Source organism: Photinus pyralis, unplaced genomic scaffold (genome assembly GCF_008802855.1).
Source record: "Photinus pyralis isolate 1611_PpyrPB1 unplaced genomic scaffold, Ppyr1.3 Ppyr1.4_LG3a, whole genome shotgun sequence".
Taxonomy (NCBI): domain Eukaryota; kingdom Metazoa; phylum Arthropoda; class Insecta; order Coleoptera; family Lampyridae; genus Photinus; species Photinus pyralis.
This window is the reverse complement of record NW_022170509.1, coordinates 13,757,715-13,783,197: the sequence shown is the minus strand read 5'-3', so window position 1 is coordinate 13,783,197 and position 25,483 is coordinate 13,757,715. Positions and strand designations below refer to the sequence as shown.

General features: G+C 35.9%; 2 protein-coding genes across 4 annotated transcripts; both read right to left on the bottom strand.

Moving 5' to 3' along the window:
* Positions 1 to 257: 257 nt before the first annotated feature.
* On the bottom strand, positions 258 to 15,570 carry LOC116166188 (guanine nucleotide exchange factor DBS-like). Of its 2 annotated transcripts, XM_031481052.1 has the most exons (13): positions 15,526 to 15,570; positions 15,240 to 15,465; positions 15,096 to 15,186; positions 14,816 to 15,046; positions 12,455 to 13,162; positions 12,189 to 12,395; positions 11,277 to 11,426; positions 11,067 to 11,231; positions 8,851 to 9,036; positions 8,080 to 8,804; positions 7,826 to 8,033; positions 3,300 to 3,426; positions 258 to 601 (listed from the first exon to the last, which is right to left on the bottom strand). In XM_031481052.1, exons 1-13 carry the CDS (start codon positions 15,548 to 15,550, stop codon positions 504 to 506), a joined length of 3,147 nt encoding a protein of 1,048 aa, XP_031336912.1. In that variant the 5' UTR covers positions 15,551 to 15,570; the 3' UTR covers positions 258 to 503. The 2 variants fall into 2 exon arrangements, with proteins under 2 accessions (XP_031336912.1, XP_031336913.1); XM_031481053.1 differs by lacking the exon at positions 3,300 to 3,426.
* A 6,150-nt stretch (positions 15,571 to 21,720) lies between these two features.
* Positions 21,721 to 23,984, bottom strand: LOC116166189. 2 transcript variants are annotated; one of them, XM_031481054.1, is made up of 2 exons: positions 23,670 to 23,984; positions 21,721 to 23,530 (listed from the first exon to the last, which is right to left on the bottom strand). In XM_031481054.1, exons 1-2 carry the CDS (start codon positions 23,946 to 23,948, stop codon positions 22,250 to 22,252), a joined length of 1,560 nt encoding a protein of 519 aa, XP_031336914.1. In that variant the 5' UTR covers positions 23,949 to 23,984; the 3' UTR covers positions 21,721 to 22,249. The 2 variants fall into 2 exon arrangements, with proteins under 2 accessions (XP_031336914.1, XP_031336915.1); XM_031481055.1 differs by having other exon boundaries at positions 23,673 to 23,984.
* Between the last annotated feature and the right edge of the window lie 1,499 nt (positions 23,985 to 25,483).

The following is a 25,483-nucleotide window of genomic DNA, read 5'->3' as shown; positions in this document are numbered from 1 at the left end:
CTTTGCCTTGACTAAGATTCCTTTTAGCTGCAGTGGTGGCTCCAACACCCAAACCTGGAACAAAAACAGCACCACTGCAACTACGAGAATGCATGTTGTGGCAATCCTGGTCAGAGAAGTCCTCCGTCACTAACTTAACTTTTTAGCTTAAGCCAAAATTCGTAAGAAAAATTGTGGTCCTTCTTCGTCCTCACAGATATGCGTGACTTGCATGCTACTTTATTGAAATATTTTAGCATCTTGTTAATAAAACAAAGTTATAAATGACAAATTTAATAAAATGTTATAAGAATACCTTTCTTACAACAACTGTATGTCGTTATAAACACAATAACAATAATTTTTGGATAGACTGTAATAAATAAATTAAAATACACTAAAATGAATTGTAGAAACTTAATTCTAACCTATCATCAATTTACAAGATTCAAATGATAAACACTTCTAATGAATAAGAAGTCAAATGATAAATCGAAATATCTAGTTGCATTTATACAACAAATTTAACTGAGTTTATCATGACTGCGACTAGAACTGCGTGAAGTCTTTCTATGTATATTCTCTAAGTATGCTGCAGGAGCCCATCCCTCAATTGAAGTTCCTGAAAACAGAACAGAATCAGTCAAAGTTTTTCAAAAGTTATGAAAACTATCAGCTTTATTCCAACGAAACCCTCGACAGACACTGTGTAGGAATGCTATTTAATGGACTAGTACCCGATTGAGAACTACCAATCGGCTCCAATTAATTTTCAATAGTTCAAAGTTTCTGGGAAAATTTTCTAGGTCAGTTTTGAAAATTCGTACTTACATACTTCCGAAAGCTGCAGCGATTGTAAAATATTTGCAAAATAATGGCACTTCCAAAAATGCCGAAAGTAGGTAGCACTTTGTTGTTTTTAATTTTCACTGTATCCTTAGATTGTATATGAATTGTTGTTTCTTTTAATACTCGCATGTTTTTTAATGCAATGTCATTTTTATGAACAAATGAAAGATATAGAAGATACTTTGAAAATTAGTGATCAAGAGTGAAGTTCCATCATAATTATTATACAGAGTGGCCCAACGAGAAGTATACAGAGGGCTTTTAGGGTATTAAATTTAGAAATTTCGAAAAATCCTCGAACACGTCAATTTTGTATTCGAGGGAGACAACTTTTGGAATACAAATCACAAACCCAAGTCTTCACCCCTCTACGTAGGGAGCTGAACCCCTAAAATATTAAATGGAGTCCTATGGCAAATGGCACATTATTTGAAAGCCAATTTAATCGTGATTAATAATCTGCTTTGGTTTTTAAATTCTATTGATTCGTTTCGGAGATATTCGCCTTTGAAATGGTTTCTAAAAAAACCAAAACAAATGCGATCTAAGTCACCTTGTATTAAAATTTTTAAATTTTAATACAAGGTTTAAATTGTGCAAAAAATAACAAATAACTTTAAACACATTTATTTCAATAAATGCTCGAATTGTCTTTCATGCAATAATAAAGATTTGCTTCAAAACGCTGCCGTACATGTTGCAAGATTTCAGGGGTAATCGCTCGAAATTGTTGAGTTATACCATAGTGTATTCTATTCTTACACTATGGTTATACGTGATCGCAACCCATGTAATGTTCCGGGCGGAGTAGCATAAACTTTATTCTTTAAATATCCCCATAAGAAGTAATCTAAAGGACTTAAATCAGGGGGAAAAAACCATTTCAAATGCGAATATCTCCGAAACGAATCAATAGAATTTAAAAAGCAAAGCAGATTATTAATCAAGATTAAATTGGCTTTCAAATAATGTGTCATTTGCCATAGGACTCCATTTAATATTTTAGGGGTTAAGCTCCCTACGTAGAGGGGTGAAGACTTGGGTTTGTGATTTGTATTCCAAAAGTTGTCCCCCTCGAATACAAAATTGACGTGTTCGAGGATTTTTCGAAATTTCTAAATTTAATACCCTAAAAGCCCTCTGTATACTTCTCGTTGGGCCACTCTGTATAAAGTGTCCAATCAGAAAATATCACTAACATTATACAACCTGTAGTACACCCATGTAGTACTGTTGTGCACTATGTTTAAAGAATAAGATAAGAGAGATAAGAATAAGATGTCTCGCTACCATTGCCCCTATGGAGTGGGTCAAAATGTAGGCAATGGGTAAAGACAAAAAGGGAGAGTGGGGATTTTAGGATTGGATGCTTCATATAATTATGATTGAACTTCAATTAAGTTCACTTGATCACTAATTATATATCACTGTCCAATCCTCAATATCACAGATTATTCACCCTGTACATATTTTGAGATCAGATACAGTTGGGACCAAGTAAACTGGCAACTCTGTTGCATTATAAAGAAACGATACGATATTATACGAATATACTCATTAAACAGTCTAAACTGGTTGTACTACACAACCGAAGTGATTAAATGAAAAAATAACCATACTAGATGTATAAGGTAAATGATATTGAGGATTGGACACTGATCTATAATTCATTATTGAGTTTCCCCAGCTTGTATAGGAAGTACCTATATAGAATAGAGAATTAAAATGCGCAAATGTAGATATTTCAGGTCCCTATAGCTATCCTGAATAGTTTCTGAATTTTTCAATACTAAGCCATCGCGTCCATAATATGTCAATTGAATACCAAATATAATAGGAGTACAATAATGTTGGTAGCTACATCCCACAGTACTGTATTACAAAATAGTTTACATCGATTCAACTTCAAGAGTGAACCATGAGTGCAGCAGAAGCTTATAACTATAGCTCTCAAAAAGCATGATGTCTAGAAATGAAAAAAGTCTCTTAGGTAAGCATAGTGCAGGGGTAGCCTTAAATATCGTGAATTACACATACACACTTGATTTGAAATGAATAATGGATAATACGGAGATCAAAATGCATGATACAAGCAGTGCATTTTCTTTTTTTTGTGATGGCACTGGTCAAATTTAGAGGGACGGGGCACTATTTCTTCAAAAGAACATGTCCCTTTAGCTTTACTTATAGGGTTGTATCTAATGTCGCATGGGCTGCTTACTCACCACTTGAGCACTGACTGACGGATACTTTTCTGTGATAATTGTACGAGTCATGATTGTGTGTGACAAATGTGACTGTCACATTTATACTGATTAAACCGGTTGTGTCTTTAATTCCCAATAGATTTTGTAAATGAAATAGTTACTTCTATATTTCTGACTTCACTCAAAACATTGTGTGAAATAACGTTATCTGCACCAATTCTAGATGCAATCTTGGACCGTATACGATAGATTAATTTCACTTACCAACTAATTTGACAAACCACCATCCAGCGCAACCCACTTTGAGTAACTCCACTATATCACCATCTTTCATATTTACTTCGCTAATGCCCATTGCACAATAATCAGCTAATGCTACATAACGGCCACTCTGAAAAGGACAAATAACGTGTCAACTATACAAAAAGTGCTTTTAGGATTGCTACTGGTGCAGTGATGTACAAGCAACATTTTAGGTTTATTACATATATGCACACGCACACAATCAAACGGGTTAGGCAAACAAAAACACACTACTACCATTTTGTTTATATCAAGCGTAATTCCAATTGAAGTTGTACCAAAGTAATTCAACCTATAGAGCGCCCCCCTCGCAAATTGTAAAATAATACAAACATTCTCTGGTATTTTCGAGAAGGTTCGTTGAAGCAAACCTTTGTAGTAATCAACAAACATGGCAAGACTCAAAATGCACACATTGGTATTGTACTTCACTTCAATCTTTTTAAAACAGAAAATGTAAAAATGAATTTAAATTTTCACATTGGGTTTTGGCACTAATTTCTTTGTGAATAAACAATACTTTGGAGCAGAATGAAGTGAAAAACAACAAGTGTATTAAAAGTATATCTTTGCTCAATAATCTGAAATTGGAATCTCCTACGACCGTTCATTGTTTGTCATATTATGCTTAAAAATGAAATAAAACAATCTGCAATAAACAGTTACAATCGCAATAATCTTGTCAGCACTTACACAATTCAATTGGTTTCATTACAATGTTTTTATGATTTCAGTTATTACAGATTATTTTCGTTTTCCCATGAATAATGAAAAAAAAATACACATATTGCAGGCACAAAACTGTTATATGCTGTTTCTTTCTATGTAACGTTAAATTTACTGTTATGTTTGTTTTTAGCTTCACACAAAACAAAATTTAACGTTACAAATGGACCATTATGAAATAATAGCAAGCATAAACGGCAGCAAAAACCATTTATCAATACAGGAGAGCAGAAAACAATCCACTCATAATATCTTGGGAAATGTAATGTGGCTTTTATTAAACATATCTGACCACAACTTTCATTCTGTTTCCCAGTTATAATAGGTGCATTGTTTTAAATGCACCACCGTGTATATTCGTAACATAATCGAAATAGCAGTAAGCAAAAAATGATGATGATTAAGTTAATTACTCGCATTTCTCAGGATTTGCTGATGTTGGATTGCGCATTTGATTAGATGAGGGGCAGTCATTTTATTCACTCTTCATACTTTAACTTTTTTCAGTTTATTTCACACTATTATGACACACTATTTTTGGTCCTTTGTCTCGGACTTTTGGCAAAGATTGCCATCTTTCCTCCCACTTCATTTATTAGTTCACCATGAGTTTACCCGAAGTATGGAAAGATGATCAACATATATAGCTGTGTAGGAGACGCTTAATGGTCAGAGCAGCACACCTGTGTACATAGGTACCCATTGCAAAACTAAGTATATGTACATGGTATGAATTTATTCGGTAGAGTTACTACCGTAGCATCAGTAAATGCAGGTGTTGGGGAATAGAAACAATGTCAAGAAGGTCCCCCCTTTATAAATTAGCCATTTATACTATATTGAGGCAAAAGCAAACTTAATCTTAGAAAGCAGTGTGACCTTTTTCTTCACACACAGTTTGAGCTTCACTTTCCTATGAAACCTGCGAATTTTATATTAATGCTTTTTACTGTTTACGTAATGTTTATTGTCAAGAAAGGTGATACCATATCTTTCCACCAGGCTTGTATCATTTGGAGTAAGAAAAATACTTAATCGTTTCTTCATCACTCTAGTCTTAGTCTAGTCTACAACCTTCTTGCTAAGGTTATTATGCATTAAATTTAGTTTTGATCTGATATATATGTTAGGCGCAAAGATCGAAAACGGCCATTGAGCGAAAAAAACCGCCACAACGCGTTTTGGGTAATGCCAATTGACCACGTAGCGTTCATTAGGTTTTTTTCGCTTTGTGGGCGTTTCAAAATAGCCACTACGCGTTCTGAACAATCTAACTGTACCATTACGAGAATTCGCGTTGTGGCTGTTAACTGTTTTCAACCACAACGTCCACATCACGTTCTAAAAAATAGTAAATATTCAGAACCCATTGTGGGAAATCGTCGGGAAGCACACAGGGGTTTGTCAGCTGCAATTGCAAGCGATACTGCAACGACAAAAAGTGCAAGTGCAAATCCAAAGACGTGAAATGTAACTCAAAATGCCACTCCAACAGCTCTTGCAAAAATAAATAAAGAACACTTACGCAAGGAAGAGATAGTATCAAAAAATCGTATGTAGCTCTCTGTAAGTTGTGGTTCCTAAGCTAATAAAGTTTCCTCCCGTTTCACAAAAACTACCCAGAATGTTTAATAATCACGTCGTAGCTATTGGAAAAACTAGTCACAATGGGTTCTACTGATATTTGGTATTTTTAGAACGCGTTGTGGTTGAAAACAGTTAAGAGCCGCAACACGAATTCGCGTAATGGTACAGTTAGATTATTCAGAACGCGAGGTGGCTGTTTTTAAACGCCCACAAACCGAAAAAAACGTCAAGAACGCTTCGTGGTCAAGTGAAATCACCCAAAACGCGTTGTGACCGTTTTTTTCGCTCAATGGCCGTTTTCGGTCTTTGCGCCTAACATATATGTCAAAAGTGGGGGATTAACCCAGCTACGTCGCCGGAACTAAAAAAAAAACAAAAAATTGCTCGCCTTCTACATTTTTTAACAAAGCACGAAAAAGTTAAATGAATTGGTACCATTAATTACCTAAAAAGTGAAATTAAATATCAAATACGCGTATGTGTCAAAAAATCAAGCAACTTACCTAAAATGAAGTTGGATTTTAATTTTACAATATTTCCACTCCAAATATATCACAAAAATACAAAATAGTACGTCCCTGAATTACTACGCGCCAGATAAATTGTCACAAATTTACACAATTGAAGAGCAAATAACTACAATAACGAGATGACTGATTTGAAATAGTATATAGTGGGCTCACTTGGCCTAGAAGAGTAAATACTCCACTATGACATTGAGGGTGCCTGTTCCGAATGTGTATTTTTGCAAATGTACAGTGTGTTGGGTTGACGAGCCTTGGCCCATTTAAAAATAAGGGCAAATGAATAAAAAAATACCATACAGTACAGTAGGCGCTCGGTAATCCGGCACCCAAATTTTTTCGTTTATGGCAGATTAGTGGATTTATATGGGATATAAAGCATCTTTTATATACTACATGTACTATGTGGGAATCACATGATTCTTACCGTAACAGAGTACTTAAAGTACAGATTATAGAGTGGGTAGTGCCAGATTGTAAAGTGAGTCAGCTGTTGACTGTTGAGTGTCGGATTACCGAGCGCCTACTGTATATCCATTGGGATCTCAATATCCAAGAGAATCTATTCTACAGGGAATATGTGAAAATATGATCGTTTCAATTAATCAAGAATTTGTTTGATCAACGAAATATTTGATCTAAAATCTCATACTGAGAAAGAGTCAGCGTAAGAGTATTTTTTCTCCCTGCTGTAGCATTTAAATCCTCTAGCTAAGAAAAAAAGAGCCTGCCTAATGCCTTCAACAAGATTTATGAAAATCAAGCGGTGTCCCTACACCAAATTAGGCATATTAATAGTAATGTTTATTATTCAACGCGTACAAACTATCCAATAACATACAAAAGACAAAATTAAAATTGCACAAAAAGTCGCGTAACACAACTGTAAATGATGAGTAACAGGCAAATATAGACCATAGCAGCTATCAATTAACAAAAACCCAAAGTCTTTAGGTGGCCCAGGGGCTGAGATCTCGATGGAACAGACAGACAGACAGACAGACGAGGGAAAATCGAGCACATAAGCGAGTCGCACTCAGGAGCGCGAACCACGACTCTCCAGGCTGATACACAACAAGCGGCCGGTCCATCAGTCTTGAACGGCTATTAAATCAGATTCGCACGGACTTTTCACGCAGTGTAAACCAGTTAGTGTTTTACGCGCGCGTCAAAAATAGGCGCTATAGCGAAATATTTCTTTTGTCCACCAACGGCATTGCCCTTTTCGACATCGTTCGATTCTTGTTTTTTAAAACATATACTGAAATGATGGCAAATGCTGCAGCCGCACGTGAAGGTACCACTTCCATGGCTGCCTCGCGCATATTGGCGGTATTCCTAGGAATGATGCGCGAGTCTGAGTCGTCTAATGTGCAGTACACATGTGATATCAGTAAAAGGGAAACTTTTTGTCTGTCTCATCGCACAGAAATCCAGGTGCGTACTAAATGGTATTTTCTGAGGTTCATAGTTAATTTAGTCAATGAAATAATCCATCATGCGTAACTTAAATTAAATTACATCTTAAATTCAATTAAGTTAAGAATAATTAAATCAGATTCACTAAAGTATAGCAGTTTTATTTGTATTAGTCATGAGGTGTGACATTTTATATGGGTGATCGTTTAAAAAAAAATAGAAGTGACTTACGACAACTGCTGTATTTTGATGCTCCTCATCGTCACTATTGCTACAGTCAGATGACCAATTGCCACTCTCTATTGTTTCTATAGAGTCATCGTCTAAGTTTGTTGTAGGTAAGTGAGAATCCGTGTCACAACTCATAGTGCGGTGATGATTAAGTTGAGGAATTATACCGATTTTTTGCTTTTCCCAGGAGGTCACTTGGCGAAGAGCTCTAAAATAGAATTGTCAAACATCATTATGGTATAAGATTAACGTACTTGTGTGCATTAGCAGTGTATTGTTTAATTTTCTCCCCCTTAAGCTCCTCCAATTGATTTAACAGTACCCGTTTAATTTCATTAACCCACATCTGTTTTTGTTCCACCGTGCTTGCTTGGATTGTATGCACTTCTTGTCGTCCTTGTAACCACAGCTCAAACTTTCGTATGTCACCTTTGACCGATTCGGTTAAACCAATCTGAGACATTTTTAGATAATGTTTGAAATGGTACATAGATTTATTATGTGTCGTTTTATTTGTAGGCTTACAGAATAATACTGCCTTTTGGTATAGGAATATGTGCCTTCTCATTGGTTTCAATCTCAGCTTCAAATCTTTTTTATTCTCTGTCCACACTGAAAAGGATCCTTGAAGTAGTAGGTCACCTTGCTGCGATAAATCAACAGGAAATCCGCTGATAGAGATTTGATGCATGCTATCATTGACACATCGTAACACGACAAGCATGCAATCTAGCGCTTGCTGCAGTTCCTTGCAACTTTTCTTTTCATCCGAATAACGGAGAAGATCCTTTAGAAGTAACTGATACTTAGTTATCCTTTGAACTGGTTTTAATAGGTAAGCGGCTAGTGGTAACTTATGGCCCAATTTATGTTGACACCTTTGAAAAAATAAATTTGTGTCTACTAAAGCTTCACGTAACTGTTCTGATCTTGGGATATTTTGACAATAATAACTATACAATTGGTAAAACATGTCCCTCTAAAAAAATAAAGTTACTTCACGTTTATCGGTTCACTCCGCATACCCTTTGCACGAAACATAAAGCTACCAGATCTGTTGTCGAAATACAGTTTTCTAGATCTTTCAAAAAAATATCTCCATGAAAATGATAAAGTTCATCTAAATTTCCAAATAATATATCTATCTTATCTAATAAACCGTGAGGTAAGATTGGTTGCATTTCTTCTGACAACGCTTCCATTTTGTAACCCTGCAATAATATAATTTTGTTATTCCACAGGAAGACATTGCATCATTTTCAATATACAGGTCACGGAAATGATTCCTGACAGAATGAAGAAAGTATCTTATAGTATAATTATACCAACAAGGGAACAGGGCAAAGTACTGGCCGGAACCGTCTACTATACTGTAGCAAACATTTGAGAAGTTTCTATAGCCATCGAGGCCCTATGAAAGATTAGTCATTTGCGATAATGAACGAAGGCGGACGTTTCAGTTCAGTTCCAATTTCGACGCCGAAGTAAAAAATGGTTCGCGTTGTTATAAATTATGTATTCGCGAGTGATAAATAATATTTTACTGTTATAAATCCATTCATTTCAAGACTGTTATAAATTTACTAATTACTTGTAAATAAATAAATGACTTAATTAAATTTACCTTACAATACCAATTGATCCATAACAGTTGAGGGAGGATGGGAGGCATACGGATGCAAACTGGCACTTGGTCTCTAGAGTAACCTACAATATTCCAGGCAGTGATATTTGCTATTAACTCATGCGCGCAGATGATGTTATAGAGTAATGGACCAATATGCGGAAAATAGTAACGTGAAGCTGATATGTGCCCGCGCATACTGTCAAATGGCCAGAGAAGATCAACATATGCCTTCTATGCGATGGCAACTGTGGTATATGTAATTGGTCATGTTAGAGTACGAAATAAAATGAAAGCCATATTGAAAGAATGGCAGTGGAGGAACATATGTTTGGTAAAAAACAAACCAAAGAGCTCCTAAAGGTGCCCTCCGCCCAAATAGCTAAAGACTTTTGACAGATCTCCTAAAAGGTCATTGTCGAATGGAAAGCCACCTCACAAAGTGGTCAACAAAGTAGAACCACTTTGCAAGGGATGCCATATATTGTGTCACTGTGAGGGAGTGAAAAGGCATCCAGAAATGTTTCAAGATCGGTAACACAAAACCCACAGTCGTAGCAGAAACGTTAGGCGACTATATATAACCTCAGAGCAGCATTAATATAAGAGCCATTATATTAATGTTGCTCCTGCGATTATATATCTTTGAGTTCATTCATTTTATGGACTATAAGCCTTAAGATTGCAGTACAGGCACCTGATAGGAGTCCACTTATGTGAATAATAATAGTGATAATAATAATAAGAGTAATAACCATCAAAATAAAATGTCAACTCAGGTTCCGAATTCTGTTCTGATATAACCACTTGCATAACATCCCTAGTTAAGACCATGAACAAATGCTCATTACCTTCAAGTCTATAAGCTGAGTAATCAATAAAAACCAAAATTTCTTACATATATTCTTTAACTGTTTCTGCTATCTCTTTCCCTCATAAACGATTGTTTATCAGTGATTAAGGCTCATGGTAATATTATCATTTCTAATTACCCTTTATTGGAATGCACAAATCTCCCTGGTTCGAATCCGGAATCCAGTGTAAATGTATAGTGAATTGATTTGGTAGAGCACCTTTGGCTGAAACCCCACCCATTTCAAAGTAAAGACCAACAAATAAATAAAAATCCAAATCTAAGCGAAAAAATTTGGCTGCCGGATTCCCAAGGGCCTACTGTATTTCATTTTAATATTTTCCAATCTTAAAGAAAAATCGTGAAATTACGAACACTCATGTATATATATTAAAACACGCTTTGATTAATACAAATCAGTTAAGTATACAGTTGTTCATTCTGAAGCTCGCAACATAATGAAGAAATGTAGGAAGCGATTGGTTAACAGATGAGGGTATTGACAATTTACTATGCTAGCAGTTCCGATGAAGATGAATGGTTTCGTATAGTGAAGATTTAAACCATATTTACAGTATGCCTTCAAACCCCTTGATGGTATGCAACTCATGCAGATGTATTTATATTTACAACTTTTGCATTAGAATGTACAGTGTAAAATTGTAGCGCCCTCGTACACGCCTTGTAACGGACATTGTTAAGTGGAAGCACTTTAAATCCATTTGAAGTTAAAACATTACGATATGCTCACAAACCAAAATTACCTTTAATATAGAAAGGAGTTCTAAAACATATATCCGTTCTGTTTCCAATAACTCATTTAAGACATGCCCTCTTTTCGCTTTTCGAACTTCATATTGAGCAACGTCGATTTCAGGAGAGGAATTTTGATCGTTGTCCGATACAGAATTATCAGGAACTGTTTCTATCTAAAACAGAAGTTAGTTTACACTATTTATAAACAATTAACGCACCTTGGAGATGGTGTTTGCCTTACGAAGAATTGACTTATTCGAGTCAAAAGATATCACTGGAGCGGGTTTAGAGAAACTATTAACTATTAATTTTAACGCGGCTATACGTTTATTGCAAGCAACTGTTAGATCAGCTATCCTTTCGAGAATCTGAAAAAAAAAGTTTTTTTAACTACCTTTTCACCTCTCTCTGCCAAAAAGGTTCATAAACTATCAACCCACTTTTCTGATACAAAGGAAACTTTTTTCTAAAATAGTTGTAGCAAAGAGTAACCATACTCTTTGGTTGTAGTCATAAAGTTCACTGAGGTGAGGAATTAAAATAGCTGGAAAAAGGTGGAACATTCAACAAGATTCTATGCACCCGCACGCCATCAGCTATTAGAGGATCATTCATATACCAACCGTTTCTACAACTCAACAAAATCGCGTGCAATCTGTAGATACTTCACTAAAGGATAGTCCAGTGTCGGATGCATAGGTTACCAACCATCCACTTTTGATACTGATATATCGATCAGTAAAATATATCCATAAGTGAGCATATATGATGCTTATCGACTATGTTATCGATAAGTGAAATCAGTTATCATCCTTCCCTAGTTGTGTCTGCTGAACTGGTATGAACTGCACTTAGCCGAATGGACGCGTATATACATATATTTGTATTTTGTATTTATTTAGCATAATATATGGTTATTGAATATAATGAAAAATTGGCAACAATCACATAAGCCAAGGCTCGTGCGTGATGGGTCATCGAGTATATACTTTAGTACACTAATACAAAAAAAAAGAACAGAACAAAAATATAGAACCACATAAGGGTTAGAACGAGATTCACGTTAGCTTGAAATAAAAATATGATAAATGATTGCACACCATAAATGTTTCCCTGTTACAATAACTCACCTGTGTAATTATACGTTTTACTTCCGAAGGAACAAAGTCCTGAAGGAGTGTTTTACAATCTTCCGAATTATCAAATTTAAAATCGCCTAAGTTTAAAAAATCTTGAATTTCTAAAATTTGTTGTTCAGCTAATTCCGCCGAGCACGATAGATCCTCCATTTGTTGCTCATCTACAATTGCCAGACCTTTTATGCACCATTCCTTCGCCTAAAAATTGAAACAAGCATTATCTCACAAACGAAAATTCAAGTTTTTTATGTACTTACACGTTCAATTTTTCCTAATAAAAGTTTATACTCTGTCAACATAGTCATCCGTGTGTATAATTTTTCCATTAGTGAGTGGCGTATGCAAATTAATTCGGTGCATTTAGGCTTGATACATTCGTGTGGGAATGAGTTTTTAATTTTAAGCAGTCGTTCGCCGGACGAAATGACTTCTTCCGCACGTTCAATGTCGACAGTACATAATTTTTGAAAGGTCGCCGTTTCTCGAATTAACGTCTCGATCCTAGTTACGCTATCGCCAATTTCCGTCATTTCCGACATCGTTTTTAAATGAGAATTGAAATTAATTTGCAATTCGCGAAAATCCTGTTCGAACCTCCTGAGGTCTAAACAGTGACGCAATTTGGTGGAATGCTGTTGCCAAAAGTCGTCAAACGTCCTTTCCGTTTCCTCTAATTGAACCAATAATCTTTCAACCGCGAAAACATTCGCAATTGTATCCGGATAATGAAAATTTGTGTCGGACTTTTTCCCGGAATTTTCCCTAATAGAGGTAAGTAACTGTTCACCGTGTTTGGCCGCTGTTAATATTTCTTCTTTTAATTCGGAGTATATTGAAGTTTGTTGGTTGAGCAACTGCTGCGTCGAGTCTACATTATTGGGGAACTCGGTTTCGTTAATTTTTTTTGTAAATTCATCTAATGCGTGCGAAACTCTTTGGGTTATTAAGGAAAATTGCTCAAGAGCCTAAAACGTAGCATTATAATAAAGTGATTATTGTATATAGCTAATCCACAGATATAAATATACTACAGATAGCTCATGACAATTTAATTTTAATTAAATTTTAAACAGACGCAATGAACATTATAAAGGTCACAGAGCCATTTAGATTGTTATGAAAAGTTGGTTGTAGTTTGAGATTGGACGCAAGATTCGATCATATTGGTTGAATTCAAGGTCAATTTTGTTTTGTATCAGTTATTAATTTAATAATAATAATAATAATATATTTATCCCATTTATGATGAATACAATTTTTGTGGAATTTTTTGGAATAATAATAATAACCATCTTCTCCAGTACATGATGGTTATAAATAAAACAAGTCCATTAGTACTACAGCTTACTCGTTCTTCCTTGTTGCATTACTTTGAAAAGGTAGCGGCTACTGCAACGCGCGCTCTCGATGGTTCTGTGGTACTAATGATAAGTTTTATATAGGCACATATAGGTAATAAGTGTACAAATACTTCTAAAACTGAAACTAATGTTAAACCTGCACTTCTATTATATCATTATACACGTTTGCTCGGTAATGAACGCATTTATGAAGGTATAGAAGTTAAAACCTCTGTATTGTTACTTTTGTATATTGTTTATTTGTTACCTGAAAACAATTGCGTAAGAATTGGCGTAGATAAAAAGTGTTGTTATCTCTGCATACGCTAATTAGTTTCAAGATAAAAAAACACAGGTGCAGTTTATCGTGCAACGACGCATTAACTTATTAAAGAAGTGGAGGCAGAAGTTGCAAAGAAAGGGAACTTGTTTTAAATAGAATGTACAGGATTAGGGGGGCAAGTTGTTTGGCGAACGTTAAAACGCAGCCGTATTTTTTGCAAAACAGTACTCTTGTTCCATCCGGTCAGGACTGCAGTCCCTCGGCAAATCTGAATCTTCTAAAACTGAATAGAAACCAGATAAGGAAGATCACACCTTTTACGTTGAATGCCATCAATTGCTATACTAATGCAGGGTTGATGATCACGTCCAAAAAAACAGGACAAAATATTTATTTAAGAACCACAGTTAAGTCTATTTTTTTTAATTCCGTGGCTGCAAGCACTTACTTCATTAGCTTTGCAGGTATAGTAAATGTGCGTGTAATCAGAGTATTGATGATACCTTCATTCAATTTGGTTATATATAGAGGGTTCCTAAGATGAATACCTGTCAGACACCAAGGGTAATGCTGGTGACAGTAGACCTCATATTATTTACAATGGTCTGTTACGTCCTATTCGACAATTAGGAACTGATAAGGTCAACAGGCATTACATCAAAAGTGTAGGGATTTGCAAGTGAAAGGATGGTGCAGAATAGTATAGTAATTTTGAAAATTATGAGAATGGTGCACTAGGTACCGAATTCCGCTAGGATTACCTAAGTGAATTCGTATATTGATCCTATGATTGTTGTACAGGGGGTGTGGTTTAATAACGGACAAATACGCTCGAACCCATCGATTTTGTTTTTGGATTGCGCATATTATGACACAAAACACAGATATACCGGGTGCTCCAAAAAGCATGTCGGAAAAAATAATAATAACCGTAGCCAATTTAAAACATGTGATGAGCTATTTGAAGTATATTTGGCAACGATGGTTAAACTTACAATCCTTTGCTGTATCCATTCTTCGTGGGAATACAGCAAAAGGCCGCCTAAGTCGGAGGTTAATTGGTTAATATCTACATGTTCGTGTAATTCATCGAGAGTGCTTAATATAATCACCCGAAACTTAAATTCTTCCTTGAATAATTTATTGCTCACTTCGGATAAAGCTTTTTGTAAAAAACTTGTCGGCCGTATTACATATACAACGTGAATAAGGCCAGGAAAATACACCTTCAAATTAATTATTAAATTGTGTAGAATGAAATGAATCTCTACTAACGGATATTTTTAAAAGTACCGTTTTAACAGAGTTCCAACGGTCTTTTCGTCTATCAACTATTAAATGGAAGCCCAAATCTGCCTCTTGCAAACTGAAACAAAATCGTTAAGAATAATATGAAAAACCTTAACACTTATGACTTACGAAGGTACAGACGTTAAATATAACATTAGTTGTTGATATTCAATATCAGTTAACATATGAAAATTACTATGATCAGGAAATGTGATCAAGGAGCAGCCTTCCTTCGATTTCCCACCAGTTATTATCGCATACTCGGCTCGCAAAATATCGACAATATCACCCATGTTTAATGTTCGAAACGGAACAGGACTTTTAAGTTCTATTTCTTCCGTAATACTTTTGGCATCTGCAACATACAAAACAATAAACTAAAATATATGTATAAATGAACTTAAATATAGGTTACATGCGCATTTCCAAATAATTTGCATTGTTTTCTTCCCAATGTCAATCTCACTCGTACCTACCTTGAACGGTAAAGTACAAAAGTTCAAAAGATCCACTACAAAGTATGTACAAAATGTTAGAAGGGCTACTCTCTAAACCTTAACCATTAGGTACTTAGTAAAAGGGGCTTAAACCATTTGGAAAAATTAATGTTCATTAGCAACATCAGATTTTGATAGACCTTGAATTTTAAATTAAGGTTGAGTAATGGTTTGTTTACTACATGCTACATCTAATTATTTGCTCAACCTTACAGCTACAACGCCACCTTTCATTTATATTATGACAGCCCAAACACTCACTACACTAAAAAGAGGAGGTACTTCTGTGGGGAGCTCAATGCCTCCACTCTAAATCTGGTCTTTGAACTTACCAAAAATCCCAGGTTTCCCAGAAGCTTTTATGTGCTTACAAATATGCGAGCTTACAATCTTTTTAATCAAGAGGTTTCCAGAAACCTACATAGAAGATTAGTATAATTACATAATTAATAAACCCATAAAGAGCGTTTAAAAAAGCGGCAGAGCACCTCTGTGTAACCCCACGCAGTCATTGGATTTGACCCATTTTCAATAGGCTTATTACATGTGGCATATAGGTCAACTGTACAAAGTTTGAACCAAATCGGTCCAAGCGTTTGACAGTTATCGTGTTCACGGACAGACGGACACCAACGACTCCCCTATAAAGCTTACATAGCTTTGCTCTGCCGCTTAATAATTAAAAGCTAGAAAGTACAAGACAACTTATTGATACAAAATGGGCCAAATAATTACTGATGCGCAAACCAAGCCAGTCCCCTATATCCGGATGCGGCAACGAGGTTACAATCCACGCAGAAAGATATGGATACCAGATGGTGCCAGCTGTGGTTCCAATGAAGAGGTTATGGGCATTCCAAGAGATGCCAAGGAACAACGGAGATGAGGTTCTCTGAATTATTTGGGAGTCATCATAGACTCCCGCCTGACAGGGAAAGGGGCATATTGAGCGAGTAAGGAAAAAGACCACTGTATGTCTATGGGCATGTAGAAGGGGTCGCCTGTGTGCAAGTTCTTGGACGAGAGCCTTTACATTTAGCTGTGGAGGCAGAGGCCCGGAAGGCTTCCATACAGCTAAATGATTGGGACGAATGGAAGGATCAAGGCAGCCATGGGCACAGGCGGGATATGATCCCAGCTGTCTTAGTAAAACCAAAGAGTTATCAAGTCACTCTCCAGAACAGGGAGCAGTGGCTGAACTCAGATCGTCTGTTCCTTAAACCTGAGGGGGCTAGTGTGGTTTACAGACGAATCCCCTAATGGAAAGGGGAACAAGCATGGGTAGGTATATATGGTGATCGACCTAGAGCTGACATCCGCTTTTACCTTGGTCAGCATATAGCGCCGTGCTTCAGGCAGATGTTAGCAAAAAAAAAAACAAGTTAAAAAGTAATCGTAAACGATTTACATAAAGCGCATTTCCACTTGCATTCATTTCCCATTTGTAAGATGCAACTTCTGTTAAAATCGTAAAAATCCGGCCACAAATATAAAAGATAGCGTTGCACATGGGCAATCCATTTTTGACGTGCTACTTCAATTTCAGTTTATGAGAAGAATTTCATTTCAATGCTTTTCTAAATAAGAAAGTTGGAACTGCGCGTTCGCAAACCTAAATTTTAAAACTAATGTTAGATTTTCCTTTGTTCCAAGCGCCTAAGTATCAAATTTCACTTAAATGGTTCCATAGATAAAAAAGTTGGCACTGCAAAATAAAATTTTGAAACTGGCGCTAGATTTTCCTTTATTCCAAGTGCCTATGTATCACATTTCATTTAAATTCTTCCATAAATAAAAAAAGTTGGCACTGCGCATGCGCAAAACCAAATTTTGAAACTGAAGTTTGATTTTCCTTTATTCCATGTGCCTATGTATCAAATTTCATTTAAATTCTTCCATAAATAAAAAAAGTTGGCACTGCGCATGCGCAAAACCAAATTTTGAAATTGGCGTTTGCAATTCGGTTTATAAATGGTCGAGATGCGAAAAGGGCACTGTGAATTTTGAATCGATTCGATTCAACTTTTGGCGTTGCGTATTAATATGGCTAAAGCTATGCCCATATTGAATTTCATGCAATTAGTTCATAACTAACGGAGATGTAAAAGCGATCGAACATTTCTAAACAAAGTTATCGTTCACACGGACAGATAGATGGACAGACAGACAAAGGAACAGACGGACAGACCAACCGGCAGGCGACAGATAGCAATGCAAAATTATAAACGATCTCTAGGATCGTTAATAACGGCAAAAGTGTAAAATTATGGAACATGTAAAAAACGGTTTTTTGTTTTTTTTACAATAACTTTTTTTGTAAGCGGTACAGAAAAAATTCCTTCTTTGGTACAAGACTCGACACCATAACGAACCAAATAGCGAAAAAAGTAGAACAATAGCTCTTAAGATAAAGAACTAGTAGCGTCGCAAAACGAGCGGACGGACAAAGTGGCCACAATAGCGCATTTTTTTTTTGTGGAAATGCGCTAAAAAAATAGGGTAAGAGTGATCTAGGTGCCAGCGTACTGTGGAATAGGGGGCAACGAAAGGGCGGACGATCTGGCTCACGAAGGCAGTGGTGGGGTCTTCATCGCGCCCGAGCCTACCCTACACTGTCAGAGCCAGGATTAAAGACTGGGTGGGAGGGCCCCTTGACAGCTAACGGTGATAGCTAGATCCAAAGGATAGAACAGGAAGGTGATGGAAAGATGACAAGGAAGAATGGGGGTCACAATAATCATGGACAAGGAGACACACACAGTTCCTGACAGGTGATGGTACAGAAGGAAGCCAATGAAGACTGGTGGATTGAGTAACGACCATACAATGTTCGAATGTGTAAGGTGGAGATCTCCAAGAGAAACGGTGAAGGAAGGCCTTGGACATGCGATTACCCATGACAATATCATCGAAGGTGTGAGAACTGGGACAAAATTGTTTACGGAGATCTATCTTGCAAGAGAGAGGGCGGGAACAAACACGAATGCAGGAAATCCCAGCACGATATAATGAAAGCAGTACCGAGGTGCGGTCCTAAGATATGGAGGCTGCTGTAGCAATTCCCGGTGGAACAAACAGCAGTTAGAGGGGCATTTTAGTGGGTAAACCATACCAATCTGGGAGTCCCACATTACGACTAAATGCACAATTTTGCGCAAATTCTACCAACTAGTAGACATATATCCCATTATAAATATTAGTACCCTACTTCAGTTAAATTGAACAGAAGTAATGTTAGCCATCTTTTATTTTTACAATAACAATATTGCCTTGATTTAACCAAAAAAGAAGTTCGTGCAAGGAGAGTTTCAAATTGACAATAAAATAATGCCATTTGTTCTTGCACTTAACCTTGCCATCTTTATTCTGAAAGTCCGTTTAAACAAAATTCTAAATGATTCCAAAATTCTGATAATTAAGAGCACGGACACGCCGTAAGTAAATGAACAACTGTTGTAAAAAACATTTCAATGTGATATCTGGGAGCCACCTTTCGGTTACACTATGAGAAATGCGCAAAAAATAGATAAATACACTGGATCCATCATTAGATATAAATTTATTTTCGTTTAAAAATATGAGATCCTTCAAAACAATAACGTTTACATTAAAAAAATAATATTAATCATTATGACATACATTCTTTTACTTGTGTCAAATTTTTGCTTTTTGAATTTTTGGTTAGAAAATAACATAATACCTTACTTATATATCAAAGCAGCCAGGCACTACTAGTTCCTCATGAACAGTAAAAACTTTATTAAAACCTTAAATGCTCACCATTCGTGAAACTGCATTCTTAATGTCTAAGTAATAACAATATAAATAATCGTAATGATAACAAATATAAACACTAACAGTAGTAAGGTTTTGGCATCATCTACGGAGTACACACACACACTACTAAACTAATACCGAGTGCCGGAATGCTTTACGCATGCACACATTCCAGTTAGTCGTCCCCATTTGCACAAAGGAAATCGAAGAAAATAATACTAGTAGTGCCTTAATGAGTTACCAGGTGAAAAGAGCGGCAAGTTCACATAGAACATGAAATGAATATACCCTTGTACTAATAACACTGCTGCAAGCAAATTAAGTTCAGCCTGATTGGTTACATGCAAACAATATATTTCCATAAAAATAGATGGAGCAATGAAATTACGTTACTGACATTCATTCCACCTAACAACTGCCATAAACACTCACCAAGTTTTTTTCCCTACAGAAGTTTGGTGGCAGGTTTTGTCGGGTCGGAAATCCCCAGAACCCTAGTAGGCCAGTAAATGACCGTTTTGCCGTGTAATTTTTCGCGCCTCGACGGATTTGCTTTAAAATTTGGATTTAGGTTCCTCTTACCCTCTACTTCAAAGGTGAACTTGAGCCCAGGGTTGCTTTTACTTGGGGGGTGAATGCCACCCCTTCTCGGGGGGGAAAAAAGATACGTTCAAAATAAGTCCCGAAATTGATAAATTGAGTAATTCTAAGCAACTTTTGTTCTATAGAGTTTTTTCACTAAGTCAATAGTATTCGAGTTAATTGCGAGTGAAAATGTTCATTTTTCAACAAAAAAACTACGTTTTCAGACGGTTTTTCGCAAATAACTCTAAAAGTAAGTATTGTATTGAAAAAAGTATTCTTAGCAAGAATATAGCTTATAAACAGACAAACAAAATGGTCTATATATGAAGTCTGTAGACCCAGTAGAAGCAAAGTTGTAGCTCATGAAAAGTAGGTTCTCATTCGTCAAATTCCAAATCGAGTACTTCAACGTGAAATAACAAAAAAATGAAGCAATTTTTGGGGAAAACTTATGAATACTTTTTTAAAGTGTTTGAAAAAACCTTTCTTTTTGTTTTTAAGAAAAGTTCCTAGCATCAAAACTAAGTGAGCTACGCTCAAAATAAAGTTGGTCCTTTTTTTTTGGTAAAAATAATTGAGGAAATCACCCCCTAATTAGCACCCCAATTGTAATTAAGCGTTACCGCTTTACAGTTTACTTTATTTATGTATTGTTGTTTATATGATCTGTATGTTTGACCGGTGCAAAGTGCTTATTTTTGAAAAAATGTAGTTTTGAAGTTAAAAAAAATTTTGAAATTTTGAAAAGTCTTTTTTTTCCAAGTAACTATTAGTGTATTAGTTTAGTTTACTACAGTGGGGAATTTTTCACTAACTAAACTAATACACTAATAGTTATTTGGAAAAAAAATGACAATTTTTCAAAATTTCAAAATTTTTGTTGACTTCAAAACTACATTTTTTCAAAAATAAGCACTTTGCACCGGTCAAACTTACAGATCATATAAACAATATATAATAATTAGTTAGTGAAAAATTGCCCACTGTAGTAAACTAAACTAATACACTAATAGTTATTTGGAAAAAAAAGACTTTTCAAAATTTCAAAATTTTTTTTTACTTCAAAACTACATTTTTTCAAAAATAAGCACTTTGCACCGGTCAAACTTACAGATCATATAAACAATACATAAATAAAGTAAACTGTAAAGCGGTAACGTTTAATTACAATTGGGGTGCTAATTAGGGGGTGATTTCCTCAATTATTTTTACCAAAAAAAAAGGACCAACTTTATTTTGAGCGTAACTCACTTAGTTTTGACGCTAGGAACTTTTCTTAAAAACAAAAAGAAAGGTTTTTTCAAACACTTTAAAAAAGTATTCATAACTTTTCCCCGAAAAGTGCTTCATTTTTTGGTTATTTCACGTTGAAGTACTCGATTTGGAATTTGACGAATGAGAACCTACTTTTCATGAGCTACAACTTTGCTTCTACTGGGTCTACAGACTTCATATATAAACCATTTTGTTTGTCTGTTTATAAGCTATATTTTTGCTAAGAATACTTTTTTCGATACAATACTTACTTTTAGAGTTATTTGCGAAAAACCGTCTGAAAACGTAGTTTTTTTTGCTGAAAAATGAACATTTTCACTCGCAATTAACTCGAATACTATTGACTTAGTGAAAAAACTCTATAGAACAAAAGTTGCTTAGAATTACTCAATTTATCAATTTCCGGACTTATTTTGAACGTATCTCTTTTCCTCCCCGAGAAGGGGTGGCATTCACCCCCCAAGTAAAAGCAACCCTGGGCTCAAGTTCACCTTTGAAGTAGAGGGTAAGAGGAACCTAAATCCAAATTTTCATGCGATTCGGTGGAGACGCGGAAAATTACACAGTACGCCGCATTCCACGTTCATTTACTGGCCTATAGAGTGGAACAACACTGATTTTTGTAAGTGGAAGGAGCGTGACCTTAAATTCACATAATTTTTTATTTTTTGATGGTGAGAAACTAGTCATAAAGTTGTGAAGCTGAACTTAATTTGCTTGCAACACGATATTGCTGTATAGAGCAATGTAACAAACAAGCACATTCAATTAACATCACAAAAAGGAGCATTTCTAGAACCTGCCAAAAACGTTCTGCACTAACAATATCATTAGCAAACTTTCACCTATGATGAAGTGGAACATGCTAAAAATGAGCTTTTTGTTAATGATGAATATCACATTTTTACTTTATGTAAAATTAGTTTTATAAAAATAACTTTTGACTGAAACTAAAGTAATACTACTTTGATCTATTTACAATTTAGCTTCCATAATACAAAAGACCTACATTCGATTAAATGAATAGGGAGTGTGATGTTGCGCGTTTGCCATAGTCGTGACAATGTTACCTTGTTCGTTAATTACATAACCTGTATTTGTTAACTGATAAGAAAACGTGTTTGACGATACATGTCCATTCGGGTTTTGTGGCGTAACTACGTTACCACTTTGAATAATTTGGTGAGGAACTGGCGTAACGAGAAATGCCGCTTGGTGGTGATGTTGTGCAGAACTACCGTCATTAGGGGCAACTACAAGCGGTATAACTTGTTGCACCTCTGCATTACCAATAACAGATTTTTGTATCTGTTGATCACGTGATCGATCAACAGCCTGCACTTGAGATTTCTGCATGACATGTGTGTGAATTTGTTGCGGCGCTTCTTGAGTATGTTGCGTTTGGTGCTGATGTTGCTGTTGAAGGGCAGTTTTTGGCTCGACCTTACAAAACTTCACATGCGGAAACTGTTCCTTCATAAAATGCCTAAATGTTGAATAACCCATTAATTTAATACCGGGTTCTATAATTTGTCCATACTCTTTGTACGCGTCATGTAAATTTTTCCGGGTGATATCCCACGGTAGCTGAATGGGCTGTTTTAAATTACCAATGCCAATTTCACCCGTGTGGGTTTCTAAATATTGCTTTAAAAACTCGGTGGCGTGCCTGTAAATGTCTAAAGAAAATGTATTGTGAGGTTTCTTTCCATGATTTCCGTGGACTCTTGGCGCGACACCATGGGTCATCACGTGTTTCCTTATCCGTTTTAATTGGTAATGTGTACAATTTTCAAGATACAAAAATGCGTCTAAACATACGCGTCTGCCTTGGTAAACATATTGTGCCCGCAATCTTCGCCTTTCTTTATGTCGCACCGTCTCGTCAGGATTTGCCAGGCAAGCCATTGTCACACCCATTAAATACATGTCATGTTCCGCTTTGGTCAGTTCTGCAATATTAAGTCTGTGTTTGTACACACTTTCCGGATTCAATCCTCTAAAACAGCTTTCGTCTTGACACTCGCATCCCCTTCGAAATCTTTCCTTCACTTGTACGGCACTTTCTTCTAACTTTGTCGGAATATTACCACCGGTAGCTCCTGTGGCCCCGTTTTTCTTTTTCTTCTTTATAGGCGGTTTTTTCTTGCTGTTCTTAGGCGAAGTTTTCGGTTTATTACGTTTAGGAGAACTTGGAGGAGCTTCTGTTGTTGAACCCGTTGTGTAAATCGTCCCAATGTTTTGCGGCTCGTGTTCCACTTGTATAGTGTGACCTTCCCATATCACCTAGTTAATAAATTTAAATGTTAGTCGAACGTCCATCGAAACTATGACTTTCAGAAGGAAAAGAACCTTAACCTGAAAGTCATAGGGAATTTATTCAGTGAAACTGATAATTTCCGTATAACTCATTTAGTGGTACCACTACCTGCTGATCGTCCATGGTCTGAGGAAATTGATTATTCGCTTCAATTGCCGAAAAGAGCGGATGCGTCGCAATAGATACTGGCGTGTGCCATTGTATTTGAGGGTCGCCTTCTGTACCATCACTACTGTTTGTCGGATTAGATTGAAAAGAGTGCGAAGAGGGAGAAGGATTATCTCCTCTTTCGACTATAATCTCCTGTTTTTCTATTCGTTCCACGGATAACAAGGAGTGTAACACTTCACTGGCTTCTTTTTCAGCTGCATCCACACGAGCCATCTATTGACAAAAGTTTCTTTAAAATAATTATTTTTCGTTTCCACGATTCGAGGTTTGATCCCCTACAAGTATCATAAGTGTCCCCAGGAAAACTGTTTAGTTTAGAGCAGAGTGGGCCTGCTTTAGTTTTTTGCTGTAAATTTCATCAGAAATTTCCCTTAAAAATATCACAAAGCGTTATTCTGACCCAAAACCACAATATGAACTTTTCCTTGGGCCATCTCATGTAGGCATGAAACCTCTTTTTTTATGAAAAATGTATGACAACCAAAACTGATCTTTCATTTAGTAAGAGGTTGGATAAAAAACAAACATAAAAATACCTCCATTAACTTGGCCCCCCCATCAACCGCAAAAAAAATCTTTCTTATTCTAAAAATTAGTGCTAAATATGTGCTAATTTGTTACCATATTCAAAATTTTGTTGCTCAAATAAAACGGCCGTTTTTAAAAAAATTAGTGGGTGGGGCCAGCTTAATATAAACTGGACCCACCCAAAAAAAAAAAGATTGCGTGGAACAAATCGGGCGAATGTCACGCAGAAATTTGTTGCTGTAAAGTAACCATAACTATGACATGCATTCGCAAAGAAAAGTGGTTTATTCTTGTACCGAAGGTTATTACATTATACATTAAGGGTTACTTTAAGGGACCAACACCATTAAATGATTTGAGTTAAGTACAAAAGGATTCGTTAGAAGATCAATAACTATTATATTAAAGATTTTAAGAAAATTAAATCAAAAGTAATATTTGCTCTCTGACAGCGCTACAACAACATTCGCGCCATGCCCACGTCAACCGACTGGAACGCACAATTCAAATTGAATCATCTAAATATTTTGTTTCTAAAGTAGTTATTACCTACAATTGTTCATTCCATTGTATTTAACAATAATTAATGCAAAATCGAATTTGTTACTGACTATAAATAATAAAAAAATTTGCGAAAATGGCTCCGCCCGTAGACCGAAAGTATTTTAAAGACAGATATTTACGAGAGTTTTACAACTTAGTTTCGGCGAATCTAATAAATACTTAATCGCTTTCTGTCAATCTGCATTTATCCTACTTTACCATTCCCAAGAATTTTGAACTTGTCCTTTTCCGAATCGTTGAACTGTATTTTATAACTTGGGAATGGTAAAGTAGGATAAATGCAGATTGACAGAAAGCGATTAAGTATTTATTAGATTCGCCGAAACTAAGTTGTAAAACTCTCGTAAATATCTGTCTTTAAAATACTTTCGGTCTACGGGCGGAGCCATTTTCGCAAATTTTTTTATTATTTATAGTCAGTAACAAATTCGATTTTGCATTAATTATTGTTAAATACAATGGAATGAACAATTGTAGGTAATAACTACTTCAGAAACAAAATATTTAGGTGATTCATTTGAATTGTGCGTTCCAGTCGGTTGACGTGGGCATGGTGAATGTTGTTGTAGCGCTGTCAGAGAGCAACCATTACTTTTGATTTAATTTTCTTAAAATCTTTAATATAATAGTTATTGATCTTCTAACGAATCCTTTTG